The 13,471-nt window shown below is 43.6% G+C and overlaps 1 protein-coding gene across 2 annotated transcripts in view; it reads left to right on the forward strand.

Annotated features, from left to right (window-relative positions):
- Nucleotides 1-329: 329 nt before the first annotated feature.
- Nucleotides 330-13,471, forward strand: part of LOC128301024 (ubiquitin-conjugating enzyme E2 W) — a 29,456-nt gene continuing 16,314 nt past the window's right edge. Inside the window, exon 1 of one of the 2 annotated variants that reach the window (XM_053037320.1) lies at nucleotides 330-551. In XM_053037320.1, the coding sequence (XP_052893280.1) occupies nucleotides 504-551 (48 nt within the window). In that variant the 5' untranslated portion in view covers nucleotides 330-503. Of the gene's footprint in view, nucleotides 552-8,208; nucleotides 9,060-13,471 lie in introns of those variants that run through there. The other variant, XM_053037319.1, reaches the window with a different exon arrangement.

The raw sequence follows: 13,471 nt of genomic DNA on the forward strand, positions 1-13,471 counted from the left end.
GTCGACGAAAAGTCGACATTGTTTGAATAGCGATGGGCATTGAAAACGTGTTTGAAACTCGACGATTTTCATTCGTTGGAATGAACTTTTGTACCATATGGAACTCAGCCATGTATCTCGTTCAATGGGGATACTGTTGTACTGTGTTATAATCTTTCTGGATAGATTTTCTCTGCATAATTTACGCAACTTCGTAATCTTACATCAAGCAGCTTCTGACGTTTTTTCGATCAAAAACGTCACGCGGGTTTTGTTTTTCTCATTGTGTCGAACTGTCAAACAGCGCTCGGAAGGGCGAACCATGCCGATGCACCAATGTTTACCAGTGTTCAACTATAGTCGCCGCATTTCTTTCTGTGATAAAAAAAACATTTAATATTCTGTGCAACAACAAAAAAACAACAAGGACAAAACGAAATCTGCGCTAGCGGAAGGATTTTCGTAGCCAGTTTGGTGCTACGCTGTTGTGCTGTGGTTTTATTCCCTTGAATGGTGTAAATTCTATGAGCAAACCCGACTGCTCCAAAAAGACGGCAATGAGCCCGTCCGAGGTGAGTGGTACTGTTGTTGGTGGTATTTTACGCAAGGAGAGCCAAATAAACACATTCACGAGGGACATTTTTTTTGTAAACGTGCTGGTCAATTTGTTAAAGTGCATAAATAAAAGTCGTACGCAATGGAATTGAAGGTGGTTAGCAGGCGGAGCCGTGGTGATCAATGAAGTTGCTCTTCCTTTAGCGAAGAATGCTTAGATCAATGTGAATGCTGAAGATAATCAATCATAGCGAGTTCAATGCATCTAGTGAAGGTGTATTATGGTGGGACACAATCAATTCGTAATCGTCCTCCTCCCGGCAGTCGTTATCTACCCTGTATGGGTTATCTTCGAAGTAGCAGAAACAGCTACGGCTGAGCTCAAGGTCACGCTGGAATTTTTTTTGTTCGTTTGTTCATAACCCTCCCCGGGTTTGTTGGCCCTCTGCCAGGATCGATAGCCGTGCGTCACACCTAGTGATGGGTCAAATCGCACTTTTCACTGTGCGGTGTGTGGTACCACGCACAATTCGTTGTGTTGTGCTATTGTGGTACCACAGTAAAATGTCACATGGCTTGCATGCAACACACTCTCGCTGTGTGACATACAATTTTTGTGGTGCCACAATGTCACAAAGCGCACAGTTTTTGTGGTACCACAATTTTTGTGTATCGCACAATTTTTGTGGTACCACACATGTATTGTGCTGCGCACAGTTTTTGTGGTACCACAATTTTTGTGTGTCGCACAATTTTTGTGGTACCACACATGTATCGTGCTGCGCACAGTTTTTGTGGTACCACAATTTTTGTGTATCGCACAATTTCAACGATACCACACAGTTATTGTGCAACGCACAGATTTCGTGAGCTGCGTATTGTTTCAGGCTGCTAATTGTACAGCTCTTGTATTATTGCAGTTCGTTGTTTAAAAACTAGTATACTGTTATTTAATATTATCTATATTAATTCTTTCCCTGCTGTGTGCAGCATTTCCAGTGCATTTAGATAAATTATTTAACTATTTATCTAAATAACTGTGAATTTCTATGCATTCTATGTCTATGTCTTCAAATTAATTTTAGTTACTATCATTTTCCGGAGGAGAAGGATATTTTTATGTTAAAACTGGTTATAAACTAATTATTCAAGGAACATTATTGCAATATAAAAGCTGCACAATTAGCCAGAAACAACGCGCAGCACACGAAATATGTGCGCAGCACACGAAATATGTGCGCAGCACAATAACTGTGTGGTACCGTTGAAATTGTGCGATACACAAAAATTGTGGTACCACAAAAACTGTGCGCAGCACGATACATGTGTGGTACCACAAAAATTGTGCGATACACAAAAATTGTGGTACCACAAAAACTGTGCGCAGCACAATACATGTGTGGTACCACAAAAATTGTGCGATACACAAAAATTGTGGTACCACAAAAACTGTGCGCTTTGTGACATTGTGGCACCACAAAAATTGTATGTCACACAGGGAGAGTGTGTTGCATGCAAGCCATGTGACATTTTACTGTGGTACCACAATTATATTTTGTGTGTAGTGTGCTCGCACACTTTACTGTGCTGTGTGTGCGTGGTACCACAGTGTCACACGACCCATCACTAGTCACACCATCTGTTGTACGATGAAGGTAGCCCCCAACAAACCTGCACATGTTCGTACCGTTTTGGTGTTTGTTGACTTTATTAAGAACATTTTATTTTATTTCAGGCATGCACGCCACCAATGCGAAAGGAAATGTGAAAGATTTTCACCGTAATGATATGACCACTGCATTGGGTTAATGTGCAGTTAGCCGAAACCGCATCATTTAATGAAAACTCGATGTACATTCTCATCCTTGTTTCCAAACGTTTGATACCTGCACGTATTGGTCGAGAAGTATACACTTCACTCTGCACGAGCTTAACAATTCTAATGAAATGGACCTTAATAACGGAAGCGGTCCGATTGAATTGCTCGTTAGCTAACAATCTTCTTCTAAGCACGCACGGTATCGATAAATAATTACAATTTCCATTTTTCCAAACAGCGCGTCACGGAGCTCCAAACATTTATCACTTCTTTCGACACTTCTTGTCGGTGCCGTGCGCCGCCAGTTTTGTCGGATGCTGTTGATAAACAAAAGCCGTGAATCATATCGCAATGGTGGTACTGGGCAGACACACAGCCACACATGCCCGAACGATGAAGTGTACAATTGGTTCAGTCGTTCAAAAAGGTCCGAGAAAATAATGGAAACACAGGATTTGTTGGGCGGCGCACCGGGTGAGGTGGCGAAGGATCGGTGCGCCATCATCGGCATATTGGCCTGGTCGGGAGTGGCGTTGAGAAGCGTTTGATGAAATTCGGTTTCAGTTATTTATGTTTACCGAAGCGGCGCTCGATGAGGTCAATTTTGGGTAAACATAATACACGTTCACACCTTCCGTCCCGACCACGGTCTTGGCGGAAGGAAGAAGTTGCCGGCGTTCAGTTTGCTTTCTTTCGTTGCAGCGTCCGTTGGGCGGCAACGTGGGTTCCAAAATTGGTGCGATTGATGCGTGATGTATCTATACAGAGGAGGCAAATAGAACGCCCGCTATGTAGCCATACTTGTTCGCTGAAGAAGCAAAACAATCCTTGACATCCACTTCAGAAAGACAAGTTTGGTACAGCAATTGTAATGAAACAGTTGAGTTTTGAGTGGTTTATTACAGTTGTACTGGCTTATATTTCATGAACGTTTTCGCAATTTTTCTTACGAAAGACTAGGATGATTGTTATAGCACGCTAATATTGCTTTAAACTAAGTGCGACTATATTTAAGAAAAGTATTATAATTGTTGTCTTGTATGACTTAGTATCTGGGGTTATGTGTGCTAGGGCAGCCCGGCGGCTACAGACTTTTCAGACGATTTAATTCGTTTTGTACTAGGTACTCAGTAAATAATTTGTTTTTACCTGTTGCTAAATAATCTTATCGCTTTTACGCTTTCGATGAATATCCCCTTGACTAATATTCGCTAAATCATGTATCCGCGGTCATTGATCTCGGAGAGGTTCTCGTTCAGACGTTGACATTCAATCAACGTATTGGTTTTGTAGTTAAAAAGGCCAATCGGGTCATTGACATCATGGAACTGTACTCATGGCATAATTGAATGTCCTGTAAATTTGTTTAATCATTAAGCGAAACAGCTTGTGTCATTAGTTAGGTGTGGAAAAATTAAGTTTTCACTGGTTCCGCGTTATTCTATCGGCTATATGACGGGTCTATTGAGTTAGTACGTTCCCTAATTACTCAGTTCGAAGTCGGATGAGCTTAGAAGACTGGACATAGCACAAGCCTTATCCATAGGTGGATTGCTTTTATGGGAAATTGGTAGCTCCTTAGAATTATCTATGTTCATGTTCCATTAGCTACATTTACGTTATTTTATTATTTTCATAAACTGATTTTAGACTCTTAACTTGTGATATTACTTTGATTTAATTTCGGTACCATTCGTCGTTTGTTACCGTGCGTACTTAGTTTATGCAATTATTAATTTAAAATAGCTCTCAAGTTATTTCGTGTATAAAATATACCTTTTTGTTGAAGACAGAAAAAACAGGAATGCATCTTATACACAAAAGTCAATATTGTTCAGTACACAGTCACGCATTTAGATATTAAAAATGATGCCGCATGTTGATGGCAATGCTCATCAGGCGGTGCCTTTGGTGGGATTTGGAAGCTTTAAGTGAATAAATGTACCCTTTTGCCTATCACTGACGTAAATGTCCAAACGGGCCATCCGGCATAGGTTCAGAGGCTTGAGGAGTTGTTAGTCTGTAGGCACTTCGGCGATTCGGGCAGTTCCCTTGGCTTGGTGCCTCCTGCATAGGAGCAGACACCCCTGGCAAGGGTGTGGGTCCTCTACGAAGATTCTCTCCTCCGACAATCTAAAAGAAAGGATTAAATGTTTCCATTATAAAAGAAAGGATGTTTTCTTTCACATTATGGAAATTTATTGCATATCTGTGGATTTTTTTTGTCCTTTTTTTTAATTTCGTATTCCTGATGGCATTGGAATTATTTATAACTTGAATTTTTTTAATCGGATATTAGCACAGCTGCCCAACTTTAAATAATTATTAATACCGATAAAGAATTTATAAGGGTGGATTGGTAGCGACGCCGATTTTCACACGACAGGACCGATCCAAAATCCCACCCATATCAATCCTCCGTAAGCAATAAATAAAGCCAAGGAATGCCAGAAATGGTAGGCCTAGAGAGCCTCTAGAGGTTGTTGTGCTGATAAAGGAAGGAAGGTTTGAATTTATGGAAAGCTTAGACAACCATAAATACTAACAACATCAGCATAACCTCACCAAGAACATTTTCCTGTTCTATTAATAAATGAATTTTCTTCCATGTTCATCAACAATTCGTTGTCTGTAGATCTTTACTTGAATGAGTGTCTAGTATGAATAAATAATGCAGTTTTTTCATGCGCAATAAAAGCCGTTATCGAAAGCGTGATCCTCGCTAACCAGCTGCTAACATTTCCTCTTTTGCAATGCAGCGTAAAATGTGCGGTACAAAATGGAAAGAAAGGAAGGCATTTTGCTATACACTTCGCACCGTGCATTCGCTTTCGTACCGCACGGCGGTGCATTTCGGTTGCATCGATTATCTATGCCTGTGAAGAAAAAGAAGGTGGAGAGAAGCATTTGCCTTGAACGATCGTAGAGAAGCACGATTCATTTACACCGTAGCGAAAAAGTGGCCAATGGTTAGCAGGAAGTTACAATCTATCCGTTCAAGCTGCTGTCCCCACGATTCTGCCATATGTTTCGTCGTACAACTAGCTTCTTTGTGTGGAAGAATAGTTTACGCAAAGTGCAAGATTTGTTTTGTTTTTTCACCCTCATCCTACACACCCTGAAATGTGCGATCGTCCATGATGGATGAGTACATGGGACGCGTTGGTGCTGCTTAAATGGTGACTCGGGAATATATCTGGTATATTTATGCAGCAGTCAATTTCCACATAATCGATCCATCGTCTCTCCATGAATGGTCACCGAGTGTTTTCTCATCGAAGGGGGAAGCTACTGCAAATACAATGATCCCCATTTTGTTTACAGCGCGCGCCAATAAATGGATCCATAATCCTACTTTATCCTAGGCAACATTTTCCTCAGTGGTTCGTTTGTTTCGCTGGTGGTAGCTGTCCGGGAGCGTGCACTTTCCCTTCTCGTGCCGGAATCGTTACACTCTATCGCGAATAGTGTACGCTGTGGACGCTGAGAGACGAACGATTAATTGCACAACAAATTTGTACATTCTATTGTGCTTAAAGTGTCATAAAAGATGTGCAATTTATGGCTCGCGTTCCGAGGGAAAACAGAAGCTTAGGCAAGATTAGCAATAATGGGAGCTGCTTGTAACTTTCCAATTTTAATTCTAAAACCATTCCCTCTATTAACGCACACTCGATTGAGCGTGGATGAATGCATGTAGTCATTAGTATTACCCAAGACGTGCGTGTGAACGAGCGAGCTTAATTGTTTTTAAATTATGAAACATTTAAGGGTGTTTTAAAAGAATAACCATCTTGTTTGTACCACCCAGGAAGAGAGAAAGAGAGAGAATTCTATGTTGAATCATTTTATTCAATTTTTGTATGCAAAACACTTTAGACAACATACATGTGAATGGTGTCCCACTGTGTTAATTTTTCGAAAATTATCTTATAAACTACGTCGCAAAAAGAGCTTAGGCAAACACGTGGTAAATCGCCTCAGTACCAGGTTCAGAGAAATTATGGTAACAAAACCCTACAAAGTTTACCAACAAATACATGATTTGGCTCGCAGTTTACTCAAGCATTGCAGAATGTCGAAGACCCATCGACAAATATTGGGTTATTGTTAAACAGACACTATGTAGGCATCCAGGGGGTCAAATCTTTTTATTATGATTATTGTTCAGTATTCATTTTTCTTTGATGTATAAATATATTGTATATAATTGTATTTTTCTTTATTGCATATTGTTTAAACTTAACAACTAATATATTTATATAGTGAAGAGGGAAATATGAGGAAAGGACAGCAGTTGTGATCGTATCATGGAGCAAGATGGTCTTGGGAGCGTCTTATTTCACGACATTCAAGCAGCAATACTTGACAACGGATTGCATAGGAAAGGTGTTGGTGACCTGGGTCCAACATCTTCCGGAGGGCGAAACGCGTTAATGCTTTTTGCACTCGTTGAATTCTTAGGGTGGGACTGGAAAGCGACCACACAACACTAGAAAACTCTAATATTTGTCCCTTAAGATTACAATATACAGTTCTCAAACATAAGGGGTCTGAGAAGTCAGAGACTATGCGGCGGAGGAAATAGAGACTATTGTTGCAACTTGCAACAGCGGTTTTGTATTTACATTAAAACATCAATTACACGAACATCCCATAAAAACACAGAAAATGTCTCATTGTTGCTATCCTTATTTGCCAAATCGATTGCCTCAAGTTTGGTTATTGAGTGGAGCCAAAATTACAATAGTGTTTTCGTGGAGCGGTCGGTAGTGTATTGGTAGCGGTGCTGATCTTCACACGACAGTACTGATCCAAAATCCCATCCGGACCAATCCCCTGTAGCAAGGATTTTGACTATTCGGCTACGTAGTGAAATTAAGCTCTAGTAAGCCAGAAATGGCAGGCATAAAATAGAAGGTTGTTACGCCAAGAGGAGAGAGATTAGTGTTCTCGTGGACTTTTGTAATAGTTTTCTCGTGGTATAAAGGAAAATTCAGTCAGTGGTCTAACCACATTTGGTCAAGAGAAACACAATACAACCTATGCAATTTATACATAGCTATATCTTAGACAGACATGAAGAAAAAGTGAGTTTAACTGCAGAAAAAACGTTTGCCGGAGGTTGTTGAGAATCTAATAAATGGAGTTAAATATATCGATATTTAATTTGAATGATATAACATTGTCAAAAGCTTAACTTAAGGCTACATTTTATTGCCTGATAGTTTGAAAAGGATCCGCCAGCTAGTTAATTTCCTACCGCGTTTCAACCATTTTTCAACGTGATGTGGGACACCCTTGGTTTAAGATGTAGATTTTCTTTGGAAAACCCACGCCACAAATCAAACAAAAGTTGGATCTTGTTCGATGTGGCCGTCATCTTTGACTTTGTTTCACCCCTTCAAACTCATCTCTTATTCATAGCAGAACGCATCGAAACTAACCATCGAAGGGGGTCGGGTAGCAACTAGAATTAAATGAAAACCCTTTCGCCCTCAATTGGATCGGATTTCAGGCCAGAAATGGTGGGTTCAATACCCTCAGCTTGCGCCGTCCATTGCAGCGCGTATCAGTCAAATTGTGTTATCTGATTGCCGCGGACGACACCCACGCGTCACCATGTCGATGGTCATGGTCAACACACGGTTCCTGCCGGACCGTGCTCGGTCATCATCCTTTTTTGCTCCGCTCGTATGGTGGAAGCACACAACTCACTCTCTTGCCAGACTTGGGAACTCACGCAGCGGCTCGCGCGCAGCTCGCACTCTCACGAACGATCCTCGAGCGCCACTTTTGTTCGAAGGCGCGCGCACGCAAGCAACTCAGTACGAATGTAGCCGCGGTTAGTGCCAGTAGCGCACGACATAGATAGAGTGTGGTGTTGTGTTTGCCGTGCGAGATCTCAACGCAAACCCGCGAATGCCCACACCGATCCGATCGTTTGTTGTGTCGCGCGTGAAAGTGAACGCGTTGCGGAAAAACGACGACGCGCGCTCCGTGGTGGTTGCTGGTTAGGGATTTTACATCAGAGTTCCACCAGAGGCCCTGGCCAGTGCAGGGTGGCAGCAACACTACCGATAGAGTGGCGCACAGCACTAGACCGAATCCGTGGTTGGTGATGCTGCTGCTGCTGATTAGTGTGTTTCCTTGTTTATAAATATTTTGAGTGTGTACGCTGTGTACGCGCGCACTTTTTCTCAGCTGGAAAATCCGGTTGTCTTTGGCTTACCCCCACCCCCCAATATTGCTGCCCGCGCACGTACAGAAGTGAACCCGTCCGACCAGAAATTCTTCCCGAAAAACCTCCCCTGGTTTCAATGTCGTTTAGTGGCTTAGTGTTGTTGTGTGCACGGTAATCGGGCGGAAAAAAGCAGCGAGAGGAGTACGGAAAAACCTGCGAAAAACCAGACCCGAAATTAACTCGTGTGAAAAGCAAAAAAGCAAAAATCAACGAAAAGCAGCAAACGACGGTGCGAAACACTTACCCGTCTGGTTGACTGCCGTGTGTTGAGGGCGAGTGTTTTGCAGGGTGCAGACTCTAGTGGTTCGAGTGGTGTGTGTCATCGCCTCAGGAAGTGTATCGCTTACCGGACGAAGCAAACGGAGCGCCCGTGCAACAGATCGTCACCCGAATCGGCCGCATCGTAGCAAGTAACTTGATCTTTTGGCGGTTTGTCGGTAACCGGCGGACCGAGAAACAAACGTACGGGCACATCGTGGCAATTTATTATGAAAAGCGTGATAAATTCGGTTTACACTGGCTGGCTGGCTGGCTGTGCAAGGGCGTAACAGTGTGTCGTATGTTTCAGATTGTAGCTACACTCCTCTCATTACACTGCGTGTGTTTGTATATTTTCGGTACCGTACGCAAGTTGCGGTTTGGTAGATCATAATTTGCTCGCCTGCAGCACTCATTGCCTGTTTGCGCAGGGAGTAAACGTGGCAAATGACTGTGGCACCACAATTTTATTGACAAAAACAAAAGAAAAAACGACAAATAGCAAACGGCGGCGGTGGGGCCCGTATCATTTTTCCATAAGCACACCGCTACAACCTCCGTATCATTCCCATATCTGTCTTTCCTTCGAGCGTCTCACAAGATGTGTGGAGCCGATTGTTGCCGGAAATGCTTTACGATTGCTTCGTGCCATCGGTGCCAGATTATCATCTGGAAAGGAAACAATCTGTTCAGCATACGATTGTACGATCGATACCCAAACCCAACGGCAGAAGCAGCAGCAGCACCCCGTCGCGCATATGATATATGCAAATTTGTTTGCGCATTCAAATATGAAAGCCTAGCCCGCCGAAACTGACTGCAAAGCACACGTGTCTTGCATTTAAAGTTGGAGTTCTGGACGTTGGGGTTTTTTTTGTTTGTTTGTTTCTAATGTTTTGTTCTGTTTTGCGAGTGCCAAACTCAAAACTGATTATGTATGCAAATTTGCTAATATCTTGTGTTTTTATAGCAAGATGTCTGAGGATCTCCAAAGAAGTGGCATTCTAAGCTTCTATGCGCGACTTACCTTGTCCGCTTCGCTGCATCGCGGTGATCGTGCATCGCTGTGGGTGGTGTGTCTAAAGATACAACGCAAATGAACACAAGAAACACAAGACCCTCCGAATACCGTCCGAAGACACCCCAATGTCTTCCTGCCGGCTGTGTGCGTTTCGATTTGCGCCCTTAGGAAAACAGTAAGACAGCGAAGGTAGCTTTTGAATGTCATCGAGCGCGTGTGGTACACGGGAAGAGCGCGATACATATTTGCTCTGTAGCGACGAGATCAGTGGGCAAGTCGGTACACGCTCCCCCCGAAAAACCAGTACAAAGCATACCCCGGGCATTATTAGGGCACACTACTGGAGTGCTGGAATTGGATGTGGTGCAAGAAGGTAACACAACACCCCCAAACACACTGTGCAATGGTGCTGTGCGGCATCTGGCGCGGGTATGCCTTTTGAAGAGTGTTTGTTTTTGTATGAAATTAGAACGCTTATCTAGAGCCGTGGAACCGCTCCGCTAGTTGGATGCGCACGAATGTAGATCAACGCTAGAAACTCGGTGTGCGTGAGATGATCTTCGATGGAAGTAACGAAATGGTAGTACAGTACCAATGCACTGATCGAACCTGTTTCTCAATTGCAACAAAGACTGCTTCTCAATTCTACAGCACCCATGCAACCATCTCTCGTGAGGAGATAATTCTGGATCTACTTTGTATTGGAATTATTTCATTTTTTCCCCCATTTTAAGGTGACTGATACAGGAAATCCCTCGCGCTGACCAACGTCGGAAACAAAGTTGCTTTCTCGATCGTTCAATTTCCTTGAACTTTCCCACACCAGTTCACCAGCAACCGTCGGTGATGGTGCGGGGTCTTTATGAAGCAAATTCAACGTCAAAACCGTCATCTTTCTTGAGCCCTTCCTTTTGTCATACAGAAAAGGGCCAAACAGGGAACGAGCATTGTTTGGATGCATTCGTCCTCCAGCTGCCAATCTTCTCGGTATGCACTGTGTTTACTTACGGTCTGTTCGTTTCTGCACAGATCTGTCCATTTCTTCGGCCCGACATCTCCGTGTATTATTGCCTTCCCGTCTGGAAGTATCCATTTGCGGCTGTAGATGATGCATTGGCGTTACGTTGTGAAGGGTGGCGATTGTTGTTATTGCAGTTTATGGTTTATCTCTAACGATCATCGCACCAAATCCTCTTAATGGTCAGCTATGAAATTGTCTGCATTATTTTATTGAAACAATTTATTGCTCAATTGCAGAAAGGAGGCTTTCAAGCAATTAAATGGAGGTTCGTCGTAATGTTGTGGGTAAGAGCGGCAAATTGAATCAAAGAATGATTCATGAGAACAGAGTGGTAGATTCAACTCTTGTTTTTCTGTTGTTTTATTACAGTTTTAATTCCTTTTTTTTAATTTCCTGCAGTGTCCTTGTTCTCCATTGCCATCAAGATGTCTAATGTCCATAATGACTCTGAAGGCGTTACGAATCTTTTGGAACCTTTGACTTTTGTTTTGAATCTTTCGAGATACTTCACAATCTAGCAACGGTTTCATTAATTTCACAATATTGTTTCGCTACTTCAATCTCTGGTACTCAACATGAGACATCAAGATCAAATGTATTTTCGTGCCATACTTATTAAAGCTGTCGAACAATGTTATAGTTTGACAGCGCTGCAGTACAACACCCAGACGTTCCCTGTCTGTTTTTGTCTGTCAACACGAGATCGAGAAAAGATGCATACGGTCTAGAACTTGTTTCAATGCCCATTTCAACCGTTCCTTTCTGCTTTCCCCACACAGTTAATTGCGATCGCTGTTGCGTTTTGTGGGTGAAGGTCTTCGCAAGGGAGGGTGCAAAAAGTGACTGCGATCAACCAGCAACGACACTTTTGTCAACGAACCCCTAATGGCGGGTTGTCCTTTGCCGATGGTGATGACATGCACTTAAAGTTGCAGTCGCCAACTGTGAAAGTGTGGTTTAGTTGCTGTTGGGCTGTTATGCTTGCGTTTTGTTCCGTGCTGCGCGAGCAGAACCCACTAGGAAGCGATCCGAACGGGATGCTGTGCCTCATCTGTCAGTGTAAAGGATTTCGCATTGTGTGATGTTTTGTTTGGTTGGGGTACTGTTGGGAAAGCGTTTTGTTCAGTTGGCAGTTGGCGCGGAATGTAAAGCACTCGATGGTGACTTTCAGATGACGAAGAACTACGCATTTGGCAGATAGTATACAATTAGTACATTGCTAATCGAAGCGCTGGCCTCTTCGGTGGTTGCTCGTGAAAAGTCTTAATCACACACCGCACGGCCTAACAAAGGGGAATACTATGTTGTTGCGGCCACAACACTGTCCTGTGTTTGTATTTTGCGTGTAAGCCAAATTGTGCAAGGTATCGTGTTTTCGAGATAAAGTTACCGAAAGGCAGGTCTTCGACTCATGCGCTGCCTTGTTTACCAAGCGGAGCACGGAATCAAGTGCGATCGGTATGTTGGTCTGCTGCTCGGCAACAGCAACCCAACCAAGGTGCTGGGGATTGGGATTGTGCTCTGTTCCCGGTACTATCCCCAAACGAACAGCCGCGCTTTGCGTGAAACGCACGAGGCGGGCAAACTTTACATCACTCACAACTCCCAATTCCCAACAGTCGTTGTGGGGATTGCATTGTGAGGGCACGTCTTTCAAGATCACTAGCGTTGGCGGTTTGGAGGGGGGGGGAGGGGGGGGGGGGTAGGGTAAACCCTCGCAACACCTACTCGATCGCGGCAACCAACGTGCCCAACGGCTGTTTTTTTTTGTTATTTTGCGATCAACGAACGGAAAATCGGTTCAACTTTCCCAGCGAATTGCGCGGTGCGGTGCGTGCAGTTCTTTCCCTTTTTTGTTTTGGTACGATGCGTTTTTCCACCCCAAACGGCGTGCAGTGAGACTCCAATGTTCTTCCACGTTCAAATGCCATTTACGTAAGCAGTCAGGGCCCCGAGCGTGCAGCAAAACAAAAAAGGGGTACACAACTGCTTAAAAAATTGATGCAATAATGTTCACGCTCTTTGTCGAATTCTTTCGACAGCTACACACCCACCCACCCTTCCATATAGTAACTAATTAGTTGATTAGTTGCCTTTTCGCAAACGGTTTTGCATCGAAGCTAGGTGAGCAGAAAAGGGAGTTGTCGGCGGGTGTACCCGCAAGGGGGTGGGCGAATAGTGTGCCGTTTGGTTTGCTGCAGATCGGAACCATGCCCGGCAATTTAGGATGTCGTGACTTTCGGTGACCTCCTTCCTAATTTTCAAACCCACAGCACACACACACACACACCCCGGCTTTCGGTTCGGTCACTCACCTTCGGCTGACAGCTGGGTATTTTCCAATTTCCGCACATGTTCCGGCAGCCAAGCACGCGTCGTGGCACGGTCTGATCGTGGTTGATCGTTGCTGAACCCACGGAGTGGAAGTTTATGTTTCCCGTTTTGCGCACCCTCCCTCTCCCTCCCTGTGTTTCGGTCTGGCTCTGTCTCCTGTTGCTCTTCGGTTGGATCTATTTTTGTTTTTCTAGCTTTTCACTCCATGCGGCAAACGATGGTTTATGATTTGTTAGAATA

The sequence above is a fragment of the Anopheles moucheti genome, chromosome 3, assembly GCF_943734755.1.
Source record: "Anopheles moucheti chromosome 3, idAnoMoucSN_F20_07, whole genome shotgun sequence".
Taxonomy (NCBI): domain Eukaryota; kingdom Metazoa; phylum Arthropoda; class Insecta; order Diptera; family Culicidae; genus Anopheles; species Anopheles moucheti.